Raw genomic sequence first — 24,820 nt, 5'->3', positions numbered from 1 at the left:
TTAAATATATTTGTGGATTTTAACCTCTTTTAACCATTTACTTAAACAATATAGAAAATATATATTTGACATTTTTTGAAGAACATTTTTCTCGGTGTGGGCCTACGTGCCTCCGCCTGCCACCGTTATATTCAAATGAAGCAAAGCTCACGCAATCAGGGGCAACAGACAACCGGGAAAGTCGTCAGATGTGGCCAACTTTATGGCCATTATAGGGAAATTCATTATGACGAGTCGGAGTCGGCGGGACCTTGCCACCATGGATGAAGCGGTCACCTAGCAACAGTTGATGCCACTCCCCAATTTAAAGTGGCTATCGCCCGTTGAGCCTGCATTGCCATGAACCACAGAAACCCAGCCCAGCCACCCGTAAGTAAGCCAGTAAAGATACCAACCCCAACCACACACCCACCCACACCCACCATATCCTATATATAGGATGCTTTGCTGTGTTCTGGCCCTAGCCTCGAGTCGCCCACGCAGTCGCGGAGTCAATTTGGCCATCCGTCAATAGGGCTTCATTTGAATTGCCAGCTTGCCTCCAATTGATGACGGGCAACATCCTTGCCGCGACCCAGGACCTGCCCTCGGCCCCTTCACAGCCCCCTGGCCAGTCCATTTAAGTATAATATCTGCAATCAGTCAGCAGCATGGCGTAATTAAACCCGCCGCTGCTGTCACAGTTGTCGTCTCGTGGCGTGTGACATGTCGCATGTCCGCCGCCAACTTATTGGCAACATTGCCGCTTAATCATTTCACAAACCATACAAATATATTATACATATCTGTATATATACCATATAGTTTTCATATGGAAGTAGATGCACGTCTCTCTATCTGTCTGAGGGGCCATGGAAAATCCCTGGATATGACACATACTTAAAGGGAAATAGTTCCGATCGTTGTATAGATTTTGTGGAAAGTCCCCTAATAGTTGTTCCGTGGGTATTTTATAAATATTTAATTATGAAATATTTAATTAAATTTCCTAAAGCACAAAGATTCCAAAGGTCCCCATAAAAACATGGAATAGTATAAGTTTTCGATTAGAGTTTAATAAACAGGAAATAATAATAACAAAAAATAATTATAGCTCAAATAATAGCAAAAAAATAGTAATAGTTTTAATAAATGTTCCATATTTTAAAGAATTCTATTTTCTTTTGTAAAAATTGCAGGAAAACTGAGATGAGAAAAAAATGTTGCATACTTAATGGGGAGGTCACATATGAAGTTTTCAATAAGGATTAAGGATTTAAGCTTTAGCTTTACGATTTAGGCTTTAAATTAAATGAAAAATATAAAAAATCATTCGATTTAAGGATTTAATTTAAATTAAAGGTTAGAGGTTTATTTAATATTCAGAATTTAAAAATTCATCAGTATATTATTGAAAATCCTGTCACTTTTCGGCTCCCAAATTAAGGCCCAAGGCTTCCAATATTCGTGAAAACGCTGAAAAGAAACTCCTTAGCAAGGAGAAGAGATGTTCTAAAAGTTTCTCCTTTCATTGTTGCAAGAATGTTGGCCGCCTTGTTGGAAATCCACACAAAGTGCTCTTGCTTGGCCTGCAATGCGATTGCCCCGATAGGTATACCATTAAAAATAAACAGCTCGACAGGGGCGAATAACCTTCGATCAGACCCCAAGGCTAAAGCCCCCCCCCTGGTATTTGAAGTCATATTTAATTTTAGATCATGATCACATAGGTTCGTTGTGCCGAGTCTTTACTGTACACAAAGATTAAGTGGTCCAAGCACACGCGTAATCTAAAGCTTAAGATTATTTTTTAGTACCAAAAGCTTTAGGCCCCACGGAACAGCTGACTAAAAAGCCATTTACGAAAGCTTCTTTCAAGGTTAAATATATTATGCACCTGAAAAAAAATAAATAGGAATCTTTTTCCATTATTTCAATATTTTAAGATATAAATTAATAAAATTTGAAACGTATATAAACAAAAGAGATAAATTAGGGATAGGTTTTCTATAGGCTTTGAATCTTTATTAGAGAATCTTTATTACACATTTATTAAATAAACAGGATTCTATTTTTATTACTGTGTACAGCAACAGGTTTATTTTAGCTCCAGCTTAGCTTGAGAGACAGTTTCTCAAAACTAACACTTAATAGGTGCCAAGAGGCCTACCATTTTTTAATTACCATATCGTAGGAGAATAGCAAGTTCTCGGTTGGGAAAGCTTTCTTAAGTCTCCACACTCGATCCAAAATGATCGTTTGATTTGATTTTAAAATTAAATGTAATAAAATGACTCTGAATCTGATTATCGCACATTTGGTTTGTTTTTTTTTCAGTAACCACGTCGAAATGTGAAACAGAGCCCGTTTAATTAAAATTCTAGGCACATCCGTAAAGAAGCCATCCATTTTTGTTCAGTGTAACCAATTTAATAGCCCCCACCAAAAGCTCTTTTTCTGCGGAAATCTCTCACCTCCACCAGTCATCCAATTGTCGCCGGCTCTCGCAGACCGCTCTTTTCTGCAATTTTTCAGCTGCGATCGCCCCACCGCACCACCTGGTACAATGAACTGTCGACTCCCGGTGGCTATCAACCATTTCAGGAGGCTGTTGATCCAGCCAGGCCACCACGCCCAGGCGGCTTCATCGTCCACCTTGACCAGATACCTCTCTACCACGCGTGTAAACAATGAAAGGCAAGAGTAAGTAATATTGCGATTTCTATTCCTCGGTAATTAAAGAGCTTCGAGAGTGTTTATTTTGCTGCATACTATATCTATCAAACAAATTCAATTAGAATGTTTCAGGCACCCGGACTTTGCGGCCGGCTGCTTGGCACCAAACATTTCTAATTAAAAGGTGATAACAAAGTAGTGCTAACTACTGGCCATGGCTTTGCCTCCATTTTCAAGGGGTGAGGTCTGATAAGACTCCAGGGACACTTTCTAGTTCCTGGAAAGCTTTATAGTTCCTATGGGCTATAAACTTTATGATTGTTGGGAAGTTTTACTTACTTTTATATAAATAAAGGATATAGCTCTTATTCACTAATACCAAAACTTGTATATTAAATTCTACTAACTTCCAAAAGTTTATCGAGCAGCTTGGAAATCTACATCACTAGGAATGAGGATATAAAAAGTACTCTTTAATAAAGCACTTAAATAAATCTTAAAAAAAAAATAGCTTTTGTACATTTTTTAAAATTATTATTTGAAACCAACCGTAATCATTCGTATAAACAGATGTCAAGTCCTGGTGGTTGGTGGAGGCAGTGGTGGATGTGCCATGGCCGCTAAACTATCCAACAGTCTGGGCAGCAACAAGGTGATAGTCCTGGAGCCTGAAGATGTAAGACTCAACCTGATTGTTTGTTAAAAAAAATTAAACCTTATACTTTATTTGCAGAAACACTATTACCAACCTATGCTTACTTTGATTGGAGGTGGTATGAAGCGGCTGGACCAATGCTACAAGAAAATGGGTGATGTTCTTCCGAAAAAGGCCAAGTGGATAAAAGAAAAGGCAATAGAGTTTCGTCCAAATGAGAATACAGTTTCCACTTCTGGTGGTAAGTCCATCAAGTATGGTTATCTTCTCATTGCCACTGGATTGCAATTGAAGTATGAAAAGGTGAATTTATAGAAATTTTATCAATAGATTTCTAAACGATTGTATTCCGCTCAGATCCCTGGACTAGTCGAGGCCCTGGAGACCCCGGATGGCAATGTTTGCTCCATTTACTCTCCCAAATATGTGGAACATGTATACAAGGTCCTTCAAAACACTAAGAAGGGAAACGCAGTGTTCAGCTTTCCCGATTGTCCCATTAAGTGTGCCGGAGCACCTCAGAAGATTGCCTACATATCAGATCATTATTTCCGAAAGGTAAATCATTGTCTTCTTAGCGTTTTATATTTTCATAAGCTTTCATACCTTTAAGATGGGCCGCAGGAACGATGTTAATGTCATTTACAACACGCCTCTTCCAAGCATTTTTGGAGTACCCCATTATGCGAAAGCCCTTTGGAAGGTTGCCAAGCAAAGGGATATTAAGGTCAATCTGAACTGTCGTCTCGTAGAGGTGAAGTCCAAGAATAATATCGCTGTGTTTGAAGATATCCAGAATCCAGGAAAGTTTTTTGAGATAGAGGTGAATAGTTCTATTGGAATTACTTCTTATACAGGACTAAGTAATACAGTTTCCAATAGTACTCTATGCTTCACGCTACCCCACCAATGACTCCTCCGGATGAATTGATGAGATGCAAGGAACTCACCAATGATTGCGGATTCGTTGACGTGGACAGTTCGACGTTGCAGCACAAGAAGTTCTCCAATGTTTTCGCTATCGGAGACTCCTCATCAACACCCAACTCGAAAACTGCGGCCGCAGCAGGTAAGTTTTATACAAATATTTGTAAAATATGTGTACATAATATTTATATTATAAATATATTATTTTATAGCTGCCCAGTCGCCTGTTGTATTTCACAATCTGATGTCGGTGATAAAGGGGAAGAGCCCTAAGGAAATCTACGACGGTTACTCCTCCTGCCCCATTGTTACTGGGTACAGCACTTGCATCCTGGCAGAATTCGACTACAATCAGAAGCCGATGGAGACATTTCCACTGGACCAGGCCAAGGAAAGATACACAATGTTCTTTATGAAGAAGGAATTCATGCCTCTCCTATACTGGGAAGTGATGTTGAAGGGCTACTGGAATGGTCCGGCTTTGCTACGGAAACTGTTTTCTATTATCAAGTTTAATAAAAACTAAATTCACTGTGAAATCTTAACAAATATATCTGCTAAAATAAACTTTATATTTTTTTTGCATTTAAAACTAAATTTTTAAAGACTAAAATAAAAAAGGCTTATTTAAAAAATTGATTAAAATTGAACAATAAAGATTGCGGATTTTTAAAAATTTACCATTTGAATTTTCAGTGGGACCATACGATGATGATGAAATGAATGTTTGGTATATTTTCATGTAAAATACTAATTTAGTGTTGCAAAGCCATAAAAAGAGTGCTGTAAAATATATCAGATATAAATTTTCTGGTCACACTAAAACCGCAGCGTGGCGTCGCTTGGCGGTGGAAATTTGAAGATAACGAACTTAGAAAAAGACATTATTTACCAAAAATAAACTGCGTACACCTTGTCCAGCTGAAAGAAGTAAAAAAGAAATAAATAAAACATGAAAGCAGTGTAAGTAGAATGCCAGGACTTAAAAGGTTTATTCCGGCAACTAAAATATCATTTAATAGACCCCGAACGCCGATGCGCGTCGTCCCGAAGACTCCAAGGGTGCACCCACAAAATACAGACAAACCGCAACGACGAGAGACCTCCGAAAAGGCCAGGGATCCAGTGAATGTCTTCTGCCGTGTGCGACCTTTGCAATCTGAAGCGGATCTCACATGCCTGCGAGTGAAGAACTCTACGACGATTGCCCTCAATCCACAGGATCAGCTACTGCATCACAAACAGAACAGCGGCCAGCGCGAGATCCAGTACATCTTTAAACATGTTTTTCAACCGGATGCCTCACAGCAGGATGTGTATGGATCGGTGGCACAGCCTCTGGTGGAGAATCTCCTTCGAGGACGAAACAGCCTCCTGTTTACATACGGAGTGACGGGCAGTGGCAAGACCTACACAATGACGGGAAACCTGCGGCACCGTGGAATCATGCCTCGCTGCCTGGACGTCCTGTTCCGGACCATTTCCGATTTTCAGGCCAAAAAGTTTGTGTTTAAGCCAGACAAACTAAATGGTTTCGAGATTCTCTCTGAGGAAGATGCTCTCCTGGAGAGGCAGCACGAAATGAACCAGCGTTTTGCAGGAGCCGGGCGCTTTGCGTTCCGACACAAGGACTCGGATCCTGAAATCGCCTCACAGGCATCCGTAGAGCCCACACCGTTGCTGGGCTTGGACGAGGATAACATGTACTCGGTGTTCGTCACCTACATAGAGATTTATAACAATAGCGTGTACGATCTGCTGGAAGATTCGGGCATACAGAAGTGAGTTAAATCTTCGATTTTAGAAAGTTAATAAGTTACTAATTTCAATGAAATATTCCAGGACTTTGCAGAGCAAAATCATTCGCGAGGATGCCAATCGACATATGTTCGTACATGGGGTAACAGAAGTGGAGGTAAAAACTGTGGAGGAGGCCCTTGAGGTCTTCCAAATGGGTCAGAAGCGCAAGCGCATGGGCCACACCGTTCTGAACGCCGAATCCAGTCGAAGTCACTCGGTATTCAATATTCGACTGGTGCAGGCACCCACCGACAGCCAGGGCGAAAACGTGGTCCAGGATAAGCAGAACATCACCGTCAGCCAGTTGTCGCTTGTAGATCTAGCTGGTAGCGAACGCTCTTCGCGAACCAAGAACACTGGGGTGAGGCTTCGAGAGGCGGGCAACATCAACAACTCGCTAATGACGCTGCGAACGTGCTTGGAGTATTTGCGGGAGAACCAACAGGCAGCAGCCAGCGGCATGGCGCCCAAGAAGATCCCCTATCGTGACTCCAAGATCACGCACATGTTTAAGAACTACTTTGATGGCGAGGGTCAGGTGTCCATGATTGTGTGCATCAATCCAAGAATCGAGGACTATGATGAGAACATGGTAAGGGACTGACTCCCTTTTGTAAAGATCTCCCTTTAACGTTTGACTCCTAATTGCAGCAAGTGATGAAGTTTGCCGAGATGACTCAGGAGGTTCAAATAGCTAGGGCCACGCCCATAAAACCGGATTTGGGTCTCACACCGGGCAGACGTAAGGCCAATAAGCTGTTCAAGATTGCTGTCAACAATTTGAACGAGCTGGGAATTCCCGAGGCCAAGGATCTCGAGGTGGATGTAGGCCTGGTCTACAGCTTAGGCCCTGACTTTCCCTCCTATCAGATGGACAGTCCTGAGGCAGAGTTTAAGATCAAGGAGTTGATGCACTATTTGGAGCAGCGCATCGAGAAACGCAAAAAGTTGCGCAGCAATTTGGATATAAAGTGTGAGTTGAAGACACCTATTAGGGTTTGTTTTAAGTAATTCAATGAGAAATATCCTTACAAATGCAGGTGACAGCTTCAGGCAAATGCTGATGAACCTGGACAGGGACAACCTGCAACTGCGAACGGAGCTAGCCTCCTTGAAAGCGGTCTACAAGCAAGAACGCGAACGTAGTGCCGCATTGGAAAAAAAGGTGCGCATCCACGAGAGCTCCATAGACGTGCTGAACAACACGCTGAGCAAGCGCGACAGACAGATTGAGGAGCTCACCTTCAAGCTAGACGAACAGAAGAACCTTCTCACCCAAAAGGAGCACGAGAAGGAGAAGCAAAAGAAAAAGTTTAGCTCCAAGCTGGCTGTCGAGTCGGACAAGAACAAGCGGGAGCTGGAGCTGAAGCTTCGGGAGCAGCGAGCCAAATTGCAGGAACGCATGCGCATCAAAGACGAGAAACTACGCCTGGTTTCGAACATTCTGCAGTCAGAGGATCTGCCCAGTCTGCCTCGCTCTCAGAGCTCAGAGGATATTCTCAACGAAAAGGATCGTGGAACCTTCACAGCTCGCACAGAATCATCGGTGCCGGCTACAAGAACAGATATCTATGCCACGCCGCGACATGTAAGTTTCTTTTTCTAGCAATTTGAACGAATTTTTCAAATCATACTGTTCCTCCCATCAGGGCGTGGCTGCAGCCAACAATCGTCATCGACGCTCGCGATCGGCCGGCGACAAATGGCTGGAACATAGGGCCGCCAATCCTGTCCCTCTTGGTACCATAATGCAGCCATATCTGAAAAACCGCAAGTCCGTGACCAAGCTAACCGACATGAAGGAGCTGACCAACCACGGAGCCAACAAGTACTGCCTGGTGTCCCAGGAGGCGGACACAGACGGCGATGTGGAGACCAAACTGTACAAGGGTAACGTGATACCCACGTGTGGCGGTGGCGCCCAGGTCGTGTTCAATGATGTGGAATGCCTCAAGCAAAAGTCACCCGTACATTCGCCCACTCGAAAGCGACCGAGCAATGGCACCATATCCGCTCTGGGCGGCGGCGGTGCAGTGCCCAGCACAGTCACCTCAAACCAGGACATAGCATCTCGTTGCAATCTGGGCATCGAGGGGCACAGCAGCAAGAAGTCGAAGATCTAAAGCGCACACCTTGCAACATTAATTCTTCAAGTTAAATACCCCACATAGTTATTTAGTTATCTTAGTTTAAATTTAAGTTTATTACTCACCCGTTATGGTGTCGGTGTTGAATCGCAATGAAGTGATTTTTTTTATTAAAGCATATCCATATATACCTGTATAAAAATAACCCCAATCCGTGAACTCATAACCTCGCAGCTGAAAGTTTTCTACGACTCTGGAATCGATTATAACCGGAGGCTATCATCGTAGAGAATCAAAGTAGAAAATATGGAAGCTTTCTATACATTTTGTTGTTTTTCGGAGGAATCTCCAAGCAGTCCAATAATGAAATTAATAAATCAAATAAAAGGCAAATGCTCACAAATTATGAAATTAAATATGACTACATAGTTTATAATCAATTATAGTCAGTTACTGTAAGTGAATTAAATGAATAAACTTTAAAAGCAAAATCCATGCTGGTTTCAACTATGTTTATTATTATTATTCCTGCGTTTATTCAGATTTAGGCTTAAACCGATAAATTTTATTGAAATACATACGGTACCATTACACATACATATTTTTGTAGATTAATTTCAATTACTAATAAATCAGTCTATAATTAAAATATATGTTCGCTTAATGATGTCACGTGTGTGTGTTGTGTGTATATAGTGTTGCAGTGTTCATTTGTTGTGTGTTTTGGGGGGGTGAGCTGGTGCTCAGTGAGTACTGCAGATGACTCTTCTTAATGCTACGCTCGTACGGCAATTGTGGCAGGTTCCTGGCAAATGAGGAATTTCGAATTTGGAATAGGAATTGGAAGCCAATATCGCATCTCGCTAATACGCGAGTTCAAAATCAAATGTTATTAAACAATCAGAACATTAATATAGATTGTAGATATCGCATCATAATGGACATTTAAACAAAACAAGTGGACAAAACGAAACCACAAAAATTTAAACATAATAAACGGCAACTTAACTCTCAACCATCGTTCAAATCTCAATGCGCTTCGAATTCCATTTAAACAAATTACAATTTAATCAATATAAAGCTCTGTTTTCATAAATGTTCTCAGCTCTGCAAGGTATTTGCATCTGCAACTGTATAATCTGAATAGTATGTATAATTAGTATTATATTCTTAATATTAATATTATTAGTTCAATCGACTCGCCATGATCGAAGAACTACAAAGAACTAATAAGAAGAAATTAATTATTCTACGGTGGAAAACGAATTTTGGCTATGAAGCAACTTTAAAGTAAATTAAAGATATTAACAATTGACACTCACAGCCACAGCCACACCCCAACTACCCGACCCTCTATTCTCCCCACCTCATCCTCCTCCTAATGATAATTCTTCGTGTGTGTTTACGTGTGTTGTGTGTGTGTGTGTGTGGTGTATGTGAGCAGCTGCATTTTGTTGGCAAGGCAATCATCATTACGTTATGTGGCGGATTCCCCACATCCGCTGAATCTATCTGTCTGTTTCTGTTTCAGTGATTGTGATTGTTTGTGTGCTTAGATGAGTTTGCGATGAAATCTCGCTCGAAGCTGTTCGCTAACTGCCTCGTCCTTGACCCTCGTCCTTGGCCCAGAGCCAAATGCACAAGCGAATACCCGGTGCTTTCTCCTATGAACATTTGACACAAGCCCCCTCCACATCAAAGTCCAGGACCATCAGCTTTGTCTCCTCAGTTCCGTTTCGCGATCCCACTGCACAAATCAGTTTGGTATCGTTTGCCCTGCAAAGATCGGCAATCAGTAACCCCGATTCTTCTTGAAAAGTAGCAGAGACTCACCTTATTCGCCACACAACCCCACCGGAGCCACCCGAATCGAGGGCCACTAGATTGCGAATAAATTCGCCCGTCTTCACGTCCCACAATTTCACGGTGCCATCATCCGAGCTGGTCACCACAAATCGCGAATTGAACTGCAGACAGGTAACCGCAGACTGATGCTTGTTGGTACCTGAACCAGACAATGGAATTAGTAAGCATTCCTGCTGGAAAAGCAAGTAATCCTCTCGCCACTTACCCGACAGCGTTTGCAGACATTGGCCGGTTGTGATATCCCACACCTTAACAGTTGAATCTGCGTTTCCTGAGACGAGAATATTCTGCCGTAGCTCCATGCCCGAGGTCAAGCTTTGGTGGCCCATCAGAGTGTGCTTACAATTACCAGTCTCAACGTCCCACACCCGAATGGAGGTGTCCAGGGAGCCTGATACCACATGAAGGCCATCGAACTGAAACGAATGGGAGGATAATCAGCAAAGGGTTTCAACCTCCATGTTTGGGAATCCTACCTGCAACGAGTAAACGCGGTTCGTGTGGCCCTGCAGGGTGTGCAAGCACTCCTGGCGCTCTGGATGCCAGATCTTCACCATGTAATCGTAGGCTCCCGACACAATCAGCTTTCCATCGTACTGAACGCAACGGACGGCAGCTAGATGACCAACCAGCACGTGCAGGCAAGAACCCTGCTCGATGTCCCAAACACGCAAAGTGGCGTCTCGAGAACCGCTGACCACCCTGGTAATGAAAACCCGTAAAGTTAGCATTGTTTGGACTGAGATCTGGCCAGGATCTACTTACTTATTGCCATGCAGGTGCATGCAGCGCACTGTGGAAGTGTGGCCCTGGAGTGTGTGGACACATGCGCCGCTGTCCATGTCCCAGACCTTGAGGGTGCGATCCGTGCTGCCCGAAATGATGATGTTGCCCGACATTTGGGAAGACCAAACTCCGCCCGTATGACCCACCAATGTGCGCAGACACTACAAGAACAAGAACAAGGTCAGGATTTGATAAAAAATGCAATCCAGTTACAACTCACCTTTCCGTTTACCGCCGACCAGACCTTGAGAGTGTTATCGTCGGAGCCGGAAACAATGCGATTACCGGAGAACTGCAAACAAGTGATCACGTGGTCGTCGTGGCCCTTCAGAACTTTCGGCTTGCGGACTGGTCGCTGCCGCCAGTTCACTTCAATGATGTGCTGACGCATATAGGCGGCTTTCCATGGCGAGGCAATGGGTGGCATGTTGCCGTCGCGTCCCCTTTTCGGGCGATCACTTCTCGGCTCGGCCAGGATCTGGGCAATGCGGCACTTCTCCTTCCACAGCAAGTTGTCGTCGCAAAGGAAGCGCCAACTGCGGCAGGTCTGGGCAGCTCGCAGCAGATCCTTTGGCTCCAGGTAGGACAACACAAACAGGGCCAGTTCCCGTGGCAGCAGCGAGATAAAATCGCGCTGGAACTGCGGCTCAATCACCTTCATCATGTGGCGCACCTGCGACGGATCGCAGTGGTCGATCAGGCGGTCAACCGCCAGCAGACGTTCAGCATGTGACCAGCGCTGGAACTGGGCCAACCAGTGTGGCAGCTCGGGTGGCGGATTGTCCCGTGTGGGGACGGATCTTGGGGTGCGCCGACCCAATCCCGACACTGATCCTGGCGAGGCATTGATCAAGTGAGAGGCCACCGCCGTGGGCCCTGAATGCTGCGAAGATCGTGGCGTAGAGGCGAAGTCGTAGGCGATCCGCTTGCGGCAGTTGTCGCCCACCCCGGCATTCAAGCCCACTCCGCCACTGGGCGAAATGTTAAGGGAGTAGTCGCCGCCGTCCAAGAGGCGCCCCTCGTTGTACTTCCGTTTGCGCTGCTGGGAGATTAGTGCGACGGGGTTGTTCAGCGAGCAGTCGCCGAGGCCGACGGGATTCGAAGAGGTAGCGGAAAAGGACAGGGAAAGGTTGTGGTCCTCGTGGTCCATGTTGTCCAGGTCATAGGCTTCGCTCAAGCTGGCATTGCTGCCGCCATAGCTCATTTCGTTTCCGTTCTGACATGTGCAGATCTCTTCCAGATCTGAGCAGTTGTTCTCTTCGTCGCAGTTGGCCCATGGCTCTTCGCCACTGAAATCGCCCGGCTCCACGTGGTTATTATCTCCGCCGTTGTTAGCTCCCTCTTCGACCAGAACCTCCAGGTGGATGGCGTCGCTGGACTCATTGCGACGCCTCGGCTGGGATGTTCCATTCGAGGATGAAGCTGCCCCTGAACTGCTGCGTGCCAGGAAACGCTCCTGCGTCTGGGCACTGGCGTTCACTTGGCGCGTGGAGGAGCGATTGCAGGAGCTCGATGCTCCAGCGCCGGATGAAGTGGATGCCTCAGAATCGCCCAGACAGGCCGATCCTTGGTTATGGACTGAGGTGCGACTACAGCCGCCTTCCTGAGAGGTCTGCGATGCCACCGAACTATAAGACACAGAGCCGCTTGCACTCTCTGCAGTTCCCTCCTCCTGCTGGCAGGCGGACGTGGAAGAGGAAGTGCCCGGGGCCACGCCCAGGTAATCATTCGAGTTGGTGTTGGTATACACGTCCGTGCGGGCTGCTCCCGTGGAGGTGGCCGATGACTCCTGACTTGACTTTGACGTTGAACTGGAACTGGCGTTTAAACTGAAGCTGGACCGATGCTGGCTGCAGCTCGAGGGTTCTCTTCCAAGCGAGGAGCCCAGGTTTAGTTTGGCAGTGGACTTGCTCAGCCGGCTGTTGGTATACTTGCGGCTGCTGGTTGGAGTCGTCGACAAATCCTTATATGTGCACTGAAGGGGGGAGCATATTAATAAAAAGGAAAGTATTTTAAGGCAGAGGACTACTCACTTTACTATCGGAGGAAACGGTCCGGCCATTACTGCTGCTGGGCCAATCGTCTTTGCTCGCCGCAGTCGAAGCCGCTCCCCCAGCTGCCCCAGTTGCTCGTCCCCCGGCCATAGATTTGATCAGACTTAGATTCAGTTTGGAGCTGTTGCGCAGGATAATGCCGCCAGTGAGACGCTGCTCGGTTTCGAAATCACGGCGCTCGATGAGGTCTATTGACTCGATGTCGCCAACGGCGAAGACCGCTGGCGCAGGATTCGAAGAAGTGCTTGCCGTGAGGCTCATCTGCTTCAGCCGCACTGACATCAGCCGGTCATGCAGGCAGGTGGTGTCGGGGTTCTCCGGTTTTGATTTCCCTCTGGATTGTCCCTGCTGCTGACTGTCCGCCTGCTCTGCATCCTCTCCGAGCAGAAACTCATCGCTCAGGCGCTTCGGTTTTCCGGTCAGCTCAGACTGAGAGACAGCTGGGTCGGGATGAGGATGCGGCTGGGCCTCCTCCACGACAGGCGTTTCGAGGAAGATCTTGGAACCATCGGCCGCCACAATGGTGCCATCGGCTAGGGGTACTTGTGATGTGTTGGGACAGTCTATAGCAGCCACTACAATGTCCACCACGTCTTCGTCGTCCTCCTCGTTCAAATTCTCGTCGTCTTCCTCCTCCTGCTCCTCCGGCTCCGCATCGTCCTCATCATCATCATCCTCATCGTTTATAAGGCATACGACCGGAGGCTCCTCGTTAAAGAAACCTTGACATTGTTCGTTGGAGGAGGGATGATCAGGGCCTCCGCCACCATTGATGGTGTCCGTGGACGAGCTGTCGTCGACGGCAACTACACCGACGCTGGACGCAGCCCCCGCACTGGTGGGCAGTGAGTTGGAAGAGCTAATCTCAAAAGTGCTGGACTCGTCGTCGAGCACTACAGCGAATGCATGCTGTGAGTTCGACGACACACATACGTCCTCATCGACATCATCCTGCAGTCTAGACATGGATGCGAAATCTTCACGGCCGGGCTCGTCCGCTGCTTCTACTGCTGCTGCTGCTGCTGCTCCTGCTCTCCGGCTGGTGGAGGCCTGGTTGCTGGCCGAGGTGGAGCTGGAGATGGAGGCGCTATCGGAATCACTGCTAGCAGCTGGACATCCTCTTTCCATAATACTCTTCGTTCATCCGAAACTGGGCAACACGCTCTCCTGAAAAATTATTTATTTAATTTTTTTAAATAAGGTTTTTTTGGCAGGATATTATATCTTTAAATATTTGTCTCTAAATGTTACGTCTATGGCAGTACCGTAGGATCGACTGGTTTCAGAGAAGACTAGATTTGAAATCTCAGGGAGTTACAATTCTACACCGATCCTTTGTGATTAGAGAGAGAACTGAAGATGAACCGAAATTCCCACGCAACAAGCAAAAAACTGTTGGCTTGCAAAAACAACAACAAAAGAAGAAAAAAAAAAAAAAAAACGGCAATGCAATGAAAATCAGTGGGAAATATTTTTGTAAGCAGCCGCCGACGACGTTGAAACTCGAAAAAGGAAATCACAAAAGTGCATCGGATCGGCGGAAGAGGCTAAAACGGCGCGAAGTAGAATGGGAAAAAGAAGACGAAACGGGTATTACAACAAAAACACGACACTCTCGAGGCTCGGACCGGGCCCGGGCCCGGGCGAGAGAGGGTAAGAGAGCCACAGAAGGTAAGGCAGCCAGCCGAAAGGTATTGTGAGATCTAAGGTGAGAGGTAAGGTAAGGTAAGGTAGGGTAGGGTAGGGTAGGGAGAGATGACAAGAGCGAGAAGTAACGGACGTAAGAAGAAGAAGCACCAAAGATACACAGCAGCCGCACCACAACAACAACAACAACAACAACATCACGTACACCTTGCAATTCCAGCCGCTATCTTTTCCCTCTGCTTTTGGCTAAATTCTAGTGATGATCGGCACGTGAAAAAGTCACGGCCAGGAAGTAACAGTTTGGAAAAAAGGTGATAATATTAAAGGAATATTTTGCAATATCCTTGAAAGGGTGATCACGATCGTGGCTCACGACAACCTTAGATCGAATCTAAAATCAAGGTATTCCCTATTATGTGACTTGGTGATCACAGCTGCGCATCTCTAACCGCCTGACAGCAGCTCCAACTACCCCGACTGTCCGTGTCTTGTCTGTCACAGCATCAGCGTCCTACGAACAAACCACTCTCACATAGAAACTCGTATATGGAAAAGGGATCGCCGCCTGCAGGCCTGCAGAGATTCGGTGGAAGAAGAAAATCACCGAACAAAAGGGGCGAGATCACAAAGGAATTTTCAGTGCTCCTGCTGTTGCATCACTCCGCTAAGAGATCAGATGTGCAGGCATTCTTCGTCCATTTTTCCTCTTTCTTTACTTTTACTGAACCGAGAACCGACCCGACCCGAGCCGCACCGCATCTCCCCTCCCCCTTGGCGTACACATCCCTCTGTGACCATTGGCTGTTGACCTCCCGACAAAAAGAACGTTTTTTTTTTAGGGTCGTCATCCAAGTCTCCGCTTTCACACCGTTTTCACTGCGTTTACCTGTGCGCTCAAGGATGTGCGCTCGAGAATAAAACTGTTATACTCGCTCCTAAAGGACATGGGAATTCCAGTAACTGCATTCTTCTAGAAAAACATTTTTTTAGAGCTATAGCTATAGGATATGGAGGGGACAGTGACGGTCTTTGCACCGGATATCATTATAGACGAGAAACTAGCCTTATAGCCGTTCTTAGGTGGCTCGGGTGGAGTCGTCATAACCATTACAAATACACATAACCGCATGCACGCACGTTAACTGAATAATGAGCAGAACTATGGTTATGTTTGCCTCAAAAATAGATTTTCCTCGGCGTAAATTGTGCATTTCCTTGTGTTCTAAGCCCTAACCCCACTTTTCTGCACCTGCATTGGAGCAGGAGGATGGATAATTCGTGGGGCAAACAACAAAAGAAAAATGCGGACCTTGTTGTACAGACACCAACACACACACACACACACGGAGACGCACATACATCCACCGACGCAAATGTCACGAGCAGAGCGTTTATATCAGCATCTGCATGTTTTCAACATTTCCAATAGTTAAATTGCAGTTGTTACAGGGCCCCGAATGTGGCGGATGTTTTAATTATTTAACTTTTTCACGCGTGTACAATTTTTTGCGTGGAGCCCCCACACTCACACATGCAAGCGATTCACTCAAAACTTTTCACATACGTTCTAGGGCCGTGCTCCTCGGCGTATTTCGATTCCCAGCGCCTTTTCTGTTTTCTGATGCACTGTCTATCTAATTTTTAGACACATGAATGCGATTCTCAGATTTTTGTAGCTTAAAAAAACTGGTGGATCAAATTTAATGAAATTTGTTGAACAGTGTGTACATCTCATGCAATTTTGTAAAACTTTTAAATTCGACAGCCCGAAAAATCGAATAAATTAATCGAATATATGTCTGGCAACGCCGAAAAGAAAAAATGGGACCAGGCTTTCGGCGCCCAATCCGAGTCTGAAAAAAAGAAGAGAAAATGTTGCGGCGATTTAGGTGTCGGGTGTTAATGCTGTAGCGTTTTGGAGATCGACAATTCGATTTTGAGGTTTTGATGCAGATTTAAAGAGAATCGTCCTACAAATCGATAAAGGTATTCCGCTCAAAAATCGGACGGATATTGGCCAATATATACCCATCGCAAGGTCCACTTTTTCACATATCTGGATTTTGCCCATTTTCAGAAAAATTTGGAAAAATGGGATCCGAAATTTCGATTCAGGGTTTTGATGCAGATTTAAAGAGAATCGTCCTACAAATCGTTTAATGTATTCCGCTCAAGAATCAGATGGATATTGGCCAAGATATACCGTTCGCAAGGTCCACTTTTTCACATATCTGGATTTTGGCTATTTTTGAAGGGGGTCCATCAGAAAAATTTGGAAAAATGGGATCCGAAATTTTGATGCAGATTTAAAGAGAATCGTCCTACAAATCGTTTAAGGTATTCCGCTCAAGAATGGGACGGATATTGGCCAAGATACACCCTTCGCAAGGTGCACTTTTTCACATATCTGGATTTTGGCCATTTTTGAAGGGGGTCCATCAGAAAAATTTCGAAAAATGGGATCCGAAATTTCGATTCAGGGTTTTGATGCAGACTTAAAGAGAATTGTCCTACAAATCGATAAAGGTATTCCGCTCAAGAATCGGATGGATATTGGCCAAGATACACCCTTCGCAAGGTGCACTTTTTCACATATCTGGATTTTGGCCATTTTTGAAGGGGGTCAGAAAAATGTGGAAAAATGGGATCCGAAATTTCGATTCAGGGTTTTGATGCAGACTTAAAGAGAATTGTCCTACAAATCGATAAAGGTATTCCACTCAAGAATTGGATGGATATTGGCCAAGATACACCCTTCGCAAGGTCCACTTTTTCACATATCTGGATTTTGCCCATTTTTTTTTTATTTTCAGAAAAATTTGGAAAAATGGGATCCGAAATTTCGATTCAGGGTTTTGATGCAGACTTAAAGAGAATTGTCCTACAAATCGATAAAGGTATTCCGCTCAAGAATCGGATGGATATTGGCCAAGATACACCCTTCGCAAGGTCCACTTTTTCACATATCTGGATTTTGGCTATTTTTGAAGGGGGTCCATCAGAAAAATGTGGAAAAATGGGATCCGAAATTTCGATTCAGGGTTTTGATGCAGACTTAAAGAGAATTGTCCTACAAATCGATAAAGGTATTCCACTCAAGAATTGGATGGATATTGGCCAAGATACACCCTTCGCAAGGTCCACTTTTTCACATATCTGGATTTTGCCCATTTTTGAAGGGGGTCCATCAGAAAAATTTGGAAAAATGGGATCCGAAATTTCGATTCAGGGTTTTGATGCAGACTTAAAGAGAATTGTCCTACAAATCGATAAAGGTATTCCGCTCAAGAATTGGATGGATATTGGCCAAGATACACCCTTCGCAAGGTCCACTTTTTCACATATCTGGATTTTGGCTATTTTTGAAGGGGGGTTCATCAGAAAAATTTGGAAAAATGGGATCCGAAATTTCGATTCAGGGTTTTGATGCAGACTTAAAGAGAATCGTCTAGCAAATCTTTAAAGGTCTTCTGCTCAAGAATCGGATGGATATTGGCCAAGATACACCCTTCGCAAGGTCCACTTTTTCACATATCTGGATTTTGGCTATTTTTGAAGGGAAAAATTGAAGTCCATCAGAAAAATTTCGAAAAATAGGGATCAGAAATTTCGATTCAGGGTTTTGATGCAGACTTAAAGAGAATTGTCCTACAAATCGATAAAGGTATTCCGCTCAAGAATCGGATGGATATTGGCCAAGATACACCCTTCGCAAGGTGCACTTTTTCACATATCTGGATTTTGGCTATTTTTGAAGGGGGTCCATCAGAAAAATGTGGAAAAATGGGATCCGAAATTTCGATTCAGGGTTTTGATGCAGACTTAAAGAGAATTGTCCTACAAATCGATAAAGGTATTCCACTCAAGAATTGGATGGATATTGGCCAAGATACACCCTTCGCAAGGTCCACTTTTTCACATATCTGGATTTTGCCCATTTTTGAAGGGGGGTTCATCAGAAAAATTTGGAAAAATGGGATCCGAAATTTCGATTCAGGGTTTTGATGCAGACTTAAAGAGAATTGTCCTACAAATCGATAAAGGTATTCCACTCAAGAATTGGATGGATATTGGCCAAGATACACCCTTCGCAAGGTCCACTTTTTCACATATCTGGATTTTGCCCATTTTTGAAGGGGGTCCATCAGAAAAATTTGGAAAAATGGGACCCGAAATTTCGATTCAGGGTTTTGATGCAGATTTAAAGAGAATCGTCTAGCAAATCTTTAAAGGTCTTCTGCTCAAGAATCGGATGGATATTGGCCAAGATACACCCTTCGCAAGGTCCACTTTTTCACATATCTGGATTTTGGCTATTTTTGAAGGGAAAAATTGAAGTCCATCAGAAAAATTTCGAAAAATAGGGATCAGAAATTTCGATTCAGGGTTTTGATGCAGACTTAAAGAGAATTGTCCTACAAATCGATAAAGGTATTCCACTCAAGAATTGGATGGATATTGGCCAAGATACACCCTTCGCAAGGTCCACTTTTTCACATATCTGGATTTTGCCCATTTTTGAAGGGGGTCCATCAGAAAAATTTGGAAAAATGGGATCCGAAATTTCGATTCAGGGTTTTGATGCAGACTTAAAGAGAATTGTCCTACAAATCGATAAAGGTATTCCGCTCAAGAATTGGATGGATATTGGCCAAGATACACCCTTCGCAAGGTCCACTTTTTCACATATCTGGATTTTGGCTATTTTTGAAGGGGGGTTCATCAGAAAAATTTGGAAAAATGGGATCCGAAATTTCGATTCAGGGTTTTGATGCAGACTTAAAGAGAATCGTCTAGCAAATCTTTAAAGGTCTTCTGCTCAAGAATCGGATGGATATTGGCCAAGATACACCCTTCGCAAGGTCCACTTTTTCACATATCTGGATTTTGGCTATTTTTGAAGGGAAAAATTGAAGTCCATCAGAAAAATTTCGAAAAATAGGGATCAGAAATTTCGATTCAGGGTTTTGATGCAGACTTAAAGAGAATTGTCCTACAAATCGATAAAGGTATTCCGCTCAAGAATCGGATGGATATTGGCCAAGATACACCCTTCGCAAGGTGCACTTTTTCACATATCTGGATTTTGGCTATTTTTGAAGGGGGTCCATCAGAAAAATGTGGAAAAATGGGATCCGAAATTTCGATTCAGGGTTTTGATGCAGACTTAAAGAGAATTGTCCTACAAATCGATAAAGGTATTCCACTCAAGAATTGGATGGATATTGGCCAAGATACACCCTTCGCAAGGTCCACTTTTTCACATATCTGGATTTTGCCCATTTTTGAAGGGGGGTTCATCAGAAAAATTTGGAAAAATGGGATCCGAAATTTCGATTCAGGGTTTTGATGCAGACTTAAAGAGAATTGTCCTACAAATCGATAAAGGTATTCCACTCAAGAATTGGATGGATATTGGCCAAGATACACCCTTCGCAAGGTCCACTTTTTCACATATCTGGATTTTGCCCATTTTTGAAGGGGGTCCATCAGAAAAATTTGGAAAAATGGGACCCGAAATTTCGATTCAGGGTTTTGATGCAGATTTAAAGAGAATCGTCTAGCAAATCTTTAAAGGTCTTCTGCTCAAGAATCGGATGGATATTGGCCAAGATACACCCTTCGCAAGGTCCACTTTTTCACATATCTGGATTTTGGCTATTTTTGAAGGGAAAAATTGAAGTCCATCAGAAAAATTTCGAAAAATAGGGATCAGAAATTTCGATTCAGGGTTTTGATGCAGACTTAAAGAGAATTGTCCTACAAATCGATAAAGGTATTCCGCTCAAGAATCGGATGGATATTGGCCAAGATACACCCTTCGCAAGGTGCACTTTTTCACATATCTGGATTTTGGCTATTTTTGAAGGGGGTCCATCAGAAAAATGTGGAAAAATGGGATCCGAAATTTCGATTCAGGGTTTTGATGCAGACTTAAAGAGAATTGTCCTACAAATCGATAAAGGTATTCCACTCAAGAATTGGATGGATATTGGCCAAGATACACCCTTCGCAAGGTCCACTTTTTCACATATCTGGATTTTGCCCATTTTTGAAGGGGGGTTCATCAGAAAAATTTGGAAAAATGGGATCCGAAATTTCGATTCAGGGTTTTGATGCAGACTTAAAGAGAATTGTCCTACAAATCGATAAAGGTATTCCACTCAAGAATTGGATGGATATTGGCCAAGATACACCCTTCGCAAGGTCCACTTTTTCACATATCTGGATTTTGGCTATTTTTGAAGGGGGGTTCATCAGAAAAATTTGGAAAAATGGGATCCGAAATTTCGATTCAGGGTTTTGATGCAGACTTAAAGAGAATTGTCCTACAAATCGATAAAGGTATTCCACTCAAGAATTGGATGGATATTGGCCAAGATACACCCTTCGCAAGGTCCACTTTTTCACATATCTGGATTTTGCCCATTTTTGAAGGGGGTCCCTCAGAAAAATTTGGAAAAATGGGACCCGAAATTTCGATTCAGGGTTTTGATGCAGATTTAAAGAGAATCGTCTAGCAAATCTTTAAAGGTCTTCTGCTCAAGAATCGGATGGATATTGGCCAAGATACACCCTTCGCAAGGTCCACTTTTTCACATATCTGGATTTTGGCTATTTTTGAAGGGAAAAATTGAAGTCCATCAGAAAAATTTCGAAAAATAGGGATCAGAAATTTCGATTCAGGGTTTTGATGCAGACTTAAAGAGAATTGTCCTACAAATCGATAAAGGTATTCCGCTCAAGAATCGGATGGATATTGGCCAAGATACACCCTTCGCAAGGTGCACTTTTTCACATATCTGGATTTTGGCTATTTTTGAAGGGGGTCCATCAGAAAAATGTGGAAAAATGGGATCCGAAATTTCGATTCAGGGTTTTGATGCAGACTTAAAGAGAATTGTCCTACAAATCGATAAAGGTATTCCACTCAAGAATTGGATGGATATTGGCCAAGATACACCCTTCGCAAGGTCCACTTTTTCACATATCTGGATTTTGCCCATTTTTGAAGGGGGGTTCATCAGAAAAATTTGGAAAAATGGGATCCGAAATTTCGATTCAGGGTTTTGATGCAGACTTAAAGAGAATTGTCCTACAAATCGATAAAGGTATTCCACTCAAGAATTGGATGGATATTGGCCAAGATACACCCTTCGCAAGGTCCACTTTTTCACATATCTGGATTTTGGCTATTTTTGAAGGGGGGTTCATCAGAAAAATTTGGAAAAATGGGATCCGAAATTTCGATTCAGGGTTTTGATGCAGACTTAAAGAGAATTGTCCTACAAATCGATAAAGGTATTCCACTCAAGAATTGGATGGATATTGGCCAAGATACACCCTTCGCAAGGTCCACTTTTTCACATATCTGGATTTTGCCCATTTTTGAAGGGGGTCCATCAGAAAAATTTGGAAAAATGGGACCCGAAATTTCGATTCAGGGTTTTGATGCAGATTTAAAGAGAATCGTCTAGCAAATCTTTAAAGGTCTTCTGCTCAAGAATCGGATGGATATTGGCCAAGATACACCCTTCGCAAGGTCCACTTTTTCACATATCTGGATTTTGGCTATTTTTGAAGGGGGTCCATCAGAAAAATTAAGGGGGACCATCATCCTCTCGGATGACCTAAATGTTCTGTCATTAAACGACTCCCTCATTTGGGCCATCATCCAAGGTGAGGATCGCCTCCCAGTTAGCAAGATCCCCCCATTAAATTGACACATTTTTTGTCCGATAGGGATTAGTGTATATTTTATTATCAGTATCAATATTTATCCATTATTGTATATGTACTAAAACAGTTAACTCGTGTGAACCACTTGTTGAATACAAAATTTAAAAATTTCTCTACAAAATAAGGCACTTTTAAACGATTTACCTATATTGCTTTTACAATTGGAAGATACGATTTTAAAAATAAGAATTTTTTTGGAGATAACAAATTTATTGACTTGAAACTGAGGAGCATGATTTGTTTTTTAATAGAACAGCAATTACCGAAACCATATTTTGGGGGCTTGACAATGTCTGCCATAAATGTATATATGTTATATCCGATTTTTAAGTGATAAGTACATTTGTATGTGTATGCGAGATGTTCAAAACACTGCATACATAGTTCTTCCTCGTTCATTTTGTTTGACAAATATTTGAACAGTTGACATTTTTACATCAAAATTGACAAGGATATATTACAAATATATATATATATGTAGGTTACAATTTGATACATTTTATATGACCTTCATTAAAACATAATCTTAATATTAGGAAGAGCTCTCTTATTGGGGATTTAACGACGAATAAAGGTCAATTGTAGTTGTAGAAGTAGGATTTTCGTGAAGAATTACGATGTAATAGCTGTGAGACTCGGCCTATTCGGTGGCAAGCAGAGAAAAGTTCTCAAAGCTCAGCTTACCCTGTACGGACTCATCGTCCAGGTCATCAGAGAGATTGGAAATACGTGTTCTCGATCCTTTAGCTGAATTTGATCCCATGGAACTTTGTAAGCCCCCATTACGGCTGTACAGAACATTCTCCAAAAACGGCAATCCGTTGTTGTTCACAATATTCAAGCCGAGGCATGTTTCAATCTGTTTCCAACGGTGAAGTCGCTCCTGCAGTTCATTGGTGACCTCTCCCAGGGCGTTACGTGCCTCGACAATCGACCGATCAACATCATCAATACTTTTTCCGTGCGTAGAGACAAAGGCACCCACCAAGCTCGACCGTTTCTTGCGTAACTTCTCGCACGCCTCCCGAGCCGACTGTAGCTGCTTCTCGGCGGATGCACGTTTCTTTTGATGGTTCTTGTTCTCCAGCTCGTACGTGTACTGCAGCCACGACTGTAATTGGGGCGGTGGCGCCCAGCAGTTGTCAGCCAGCTCGAATTCGGCCCGGGACAACTCATTGCGCAGCGTCTCGATTTCTTTTTTCAGCAGCTGCACTTCCAAGTCCGAGCTCGAGGGGCTGAGCGATGGTGCCTCCTTCAAGCGACGCTCCAAATCCAGTTTCTCCGTTGTCACACTCTCCTGCTCCATTCTGGCCCGCTCCAACTCCTTGTGCATCTCCTGCAGACTCTGCTCGGCCCTCTGCAATCCCTCCATGTCCTGGGCCATGCGGCGGAGGTGGCGTTTGGCATCCTTGTTCTGCTGGTAGGCGTACCAGCATCCAATAATAGCGCTCAGTAGCAGGGTAACTAGTATGTAGTCCTTCCAATGGGTGCCCGTTTCACGGGGCGGCCCAAAGAGGACCACATCCATAGCTTTTAGAGAGATTTTTTGCTTATGTATGGGATCTTTGATGCCAAGGACATGACTTAAATATTGGAGATTGTTCACAGCTAACCTGGGCAGAGCAGCACCAGTCACTTTGTGCAGTTTGAAGAGATCCGAATACTGGGGCAGCTGAACGGATTGTTCCAGCCAGTCGGTGGTCTGCTCAATGGTCCAGTTGTGCACCTCGGATCGGAGCCAGGCCTCCCACAACTCCTTGACGGATATGTGCATGTCGTCGTTAAAATGGAAGGCCTTCTGCCTCTTCTCGTAGCCAGAGTCGTATTTTAGTTCCTCGCGCAGAAAATCATCCGATTCACTCAGATCGATGTTCCCATTATCGTCATCGTCCAGCTGGCGATGTAAGCTGGCAATGGCCTCCAAACCGAAACGATCCTGTACATTACCATGATAGCAGTCCAGGTCATCCGCATTGCAGGCGCCATCTGCTGAACCGCTTTCCATCGAACTGACAGCCTGGGACATGGCCTCGCTTAGCAGATTGTAGGAGCTTCTGGGCAGGTGTTGATGTTCAGGATGTGGCGCCGCGGAGTGGCCACCGCCACTGCCGCTGCCAGGGTGCGAGGATGGAACTGGGGCCCGTGCGTCATGGGCATGTATGCCCAGTTTGCCATAGTTATTAAACACGCAGCAGAAGAAGGTGAAATAGAAATTGAAAACTGTATTCCATCGCATTATGCTGGATACAGTGGATTTCCTTGAAATTATATTAACACGAATTTCTCCTTTCTTTGCAGTTTACATTTGTGTTTTGTGTTTGTAGTTTCAAGCAGATAATATCACCAAAAATAAGCTGTTGACTCCCCAAAGACACAAACAAATATGGAAAAATAAAGTGACCAGATCCACATACCGAAAATACCACAAAATTGGTATAAATTTCTTAGATCATCACGAATAAAGGTCGAAATTTAAACAAAAATAACTATTTTACAGAGACTGTAATTTTGCATCATCATATTTATTTGAAACATAAAAAAATTACTATTTTTTATGTTTATTTTTTTGCTCAAATGATAACTATAAACGCGCAGGAAAAAAC

General features: G+C 43.8%; 4 protein-coding genes across 5 annotated transcripts; 2 read left to right on the top strand and 2 right to left on the bottom strand.

Moving 5' to 3' along the window:
- Nucleotides 1-1,404: 1,404 nt before the first annotated feature.
- On the top strand, nucleotides 1,405-4,834 carry Sqor (Sulfide quinone oxidoreductase). 2 transcript variants are annotated; one of them, XM_017245769.3, is made up of 8 exons: nucleotides 1,405-1,591; nucleotides 2,317-2,682; nucleotides 3,226-3,331; nucleotides 3,389-3,613; nucleotides 3,668-3,868; nucleotides 3,924-4,133; nucleotides 4,193-4,379; nucleotides 4,450-4,834. In XM_017245769.3, exons 2-8 carry the CDS (start codon nucleotides 2,546-2,548, stop codon nucleotides 4,761-4,763), a joined length of 1,380 nt encoding a protein of 459 aa, XP_017101258.2. In that variant the 5' UTR covers nucleotides 1,405-1,591; nucleotides 2,317-2,545; the 3' UTR covers nucleotides 4,764-4,834. The 2 variants fall into 2 exon arrangements, with proteins under 2 accessions (XP_017101258.2, XP_070136620.1); XM_070280519.1 differs by lacking the exons at nucleotides 1,405-1,591; nucleotides 2,317-2,682 and adding an exon at nucleotides 3,103-3,121.
- Nucleotides 4,835-5,040: 206 nt separating this feature from the next.
- pav (kinesin family member pavarotti) lies at nucleotides 5,041-8,329 on the top strand. The gene is made up of 6 exons (XM_017245934.3): nucleotides 5,041-5,200; nucleotides 5,260-6,018; nucleotides 6,080-6,629; nucleotides 6,689-7,010; nucleotides 7,078-7,625; nucleotides 7,687-8,329. Exons 1-6 carry the CDS (start codon nucleotides 5,190-5,192, stop codon nucleotides 8,158-8,160), a joined length of 2,664 nt encoding a protein of 887 aa, XP_017101423.2. The 5' UTR covers nucleotides 5,041-5,189; the 3' UTR covers nucleotides 8,161-8,329.
- A 292-nt stretch (nucleotides 8,330-8,621) lies between these two features.
- On the bottom strand, nucleotides 8,622-16,225 carry ago (F-box and WD-40 domain protein 7). Its single transcript, XM_017245932.3, has 8 exons — nucleotides 16,042-16,225; nucleotides 12,810-13,997; nucleotides 10,997-12,751; nucleotides 10,756-10,937; nucleotides 10,467-10,692; nucleotides 10,196-10,406; nucleotides 9,958-10,129; nucleotides 8,622-9,900 (listed from the first exon to the last, which is right to left on the bottom strand). The coding sequence occupies exons 2-8, from the start codon at nucleotides 13,956-13,958 to the stop codon at nucleotides 9,789-9,791; spliced, it is 3,807 nt and encodes a 1,268-aa protein (XP_017101421.2). The 5' UTR covers nucleotides 13,959-13,997; nucleotides 16,042-16,225; the 3' UTR covers nucleotides 8,622-9,788.
- A 5,980-nt stretch (nucleotides 16,226-22,205) lies between these two features.
- Nucleotides 22,206-24,608, bottom strand: Stim (stromal interaction molecule). The gene has a single exon (XM_017246042.3). The coding sequence runs from the start codon at nucleotides 24,451-24,453 to the stop codon at nucleotides 22,858-22,860; it is 1,596 nt and encodes a 531-aa protein (XP_017101531.1). The 5' UTR covers nucleotides 24,454-24,608; the 3' UTR covers nucleotides 22,206-22,857.
- Between the last annotated feature and the right edge of the window lie 212 nt (nucleotides 24,609-24,820).

Source organism: Drosophila bipectinata, chromosome 3L (genome assembly GCF_030179905.1).
Source record: "Drosophila bipectinata strain 14024-0381.07 chromosome 3L, DbipHiC1v2, whole genome shotgun sequence".
Classification (NCBI taxonomy): Eukaryota; Metazoa; Arthropoda; class Insecta; order Diptera; family Drosophilidae; genus Drosophila; species Drosophila bipectinata.
This window is presented reverse-complemented; position numbering and strand designations above follow the sequence as displayed.

Excerpts from the sequence above, each read along its gene's own strand:
- ago (XM_017245932.3), bottom strand. The coding sequence starts at position 13,958 with ATGGAAAGAGGATGTCCAGCTGCTAGCAGTGATTCCGATAGCGCCTCC. Across the intron at positions 10,938-10,996 it reads GGTCGGCGGTAAACGGAAAG|TGTCTGCGCACATTGGTGGG; the intron begins GTGAGTTGTAAC and ends TTGTTCTTGTAG. Across the intron at positions 9,901-9,957 it reads GGGGTTGTGTGGCGAATAAG|GGCAAACGATACCAAACTGA; the intron begins GTGAGTCTCTGC and ends CGATCTTTGCAG.
- Sqor (XM_017245769.3), top strand. The coding sequence starts at position 2,546 with ATGAACTGTCGACTCCCGGTGGCTATCAACCATTTCAGGAGGCTGTTG. Across the intron at positions 3,614-3,667 it reads TGCAATTGAAGTATGAAAAG|ATCCCTGGACTAGTCGAGGC; the intron begins GTGAATTTATAG and ends TATTCCGCTCAG. Across the intron at positions 3,869-3,923 it reads CAGATCATTATTTCCGAAAG|ATGGGCCGCAGGAACGATGT; the intron begins GTAAATCATTGT and ends CATACCTTTAAG.
- pav (XM_017245934.3), top strand. Across the intron at positions 7,011-7,077 it reads CAGCAATTTGGATATAAAGT|GTGACAGCTTCAGGCAAATG; the intron begins GTGAGTTGAAGA and ends TTACAAATGCAG. Across the intron at positions 7,626-7,686 it reads TCTATGCCACGCCGCGACAT|GGCGTGGCTGCAGCCAACAA; the intron begins GTAAGTTTCTTT and ends TCCTCCCATCAG.
- Stim (XM_017246042.3), bottom strand. The coding sequence starts at position 24,453 with ATGCGATGGAATACAGTTTTCAATTTCTATTTCACCTTCTTCTGCTGC.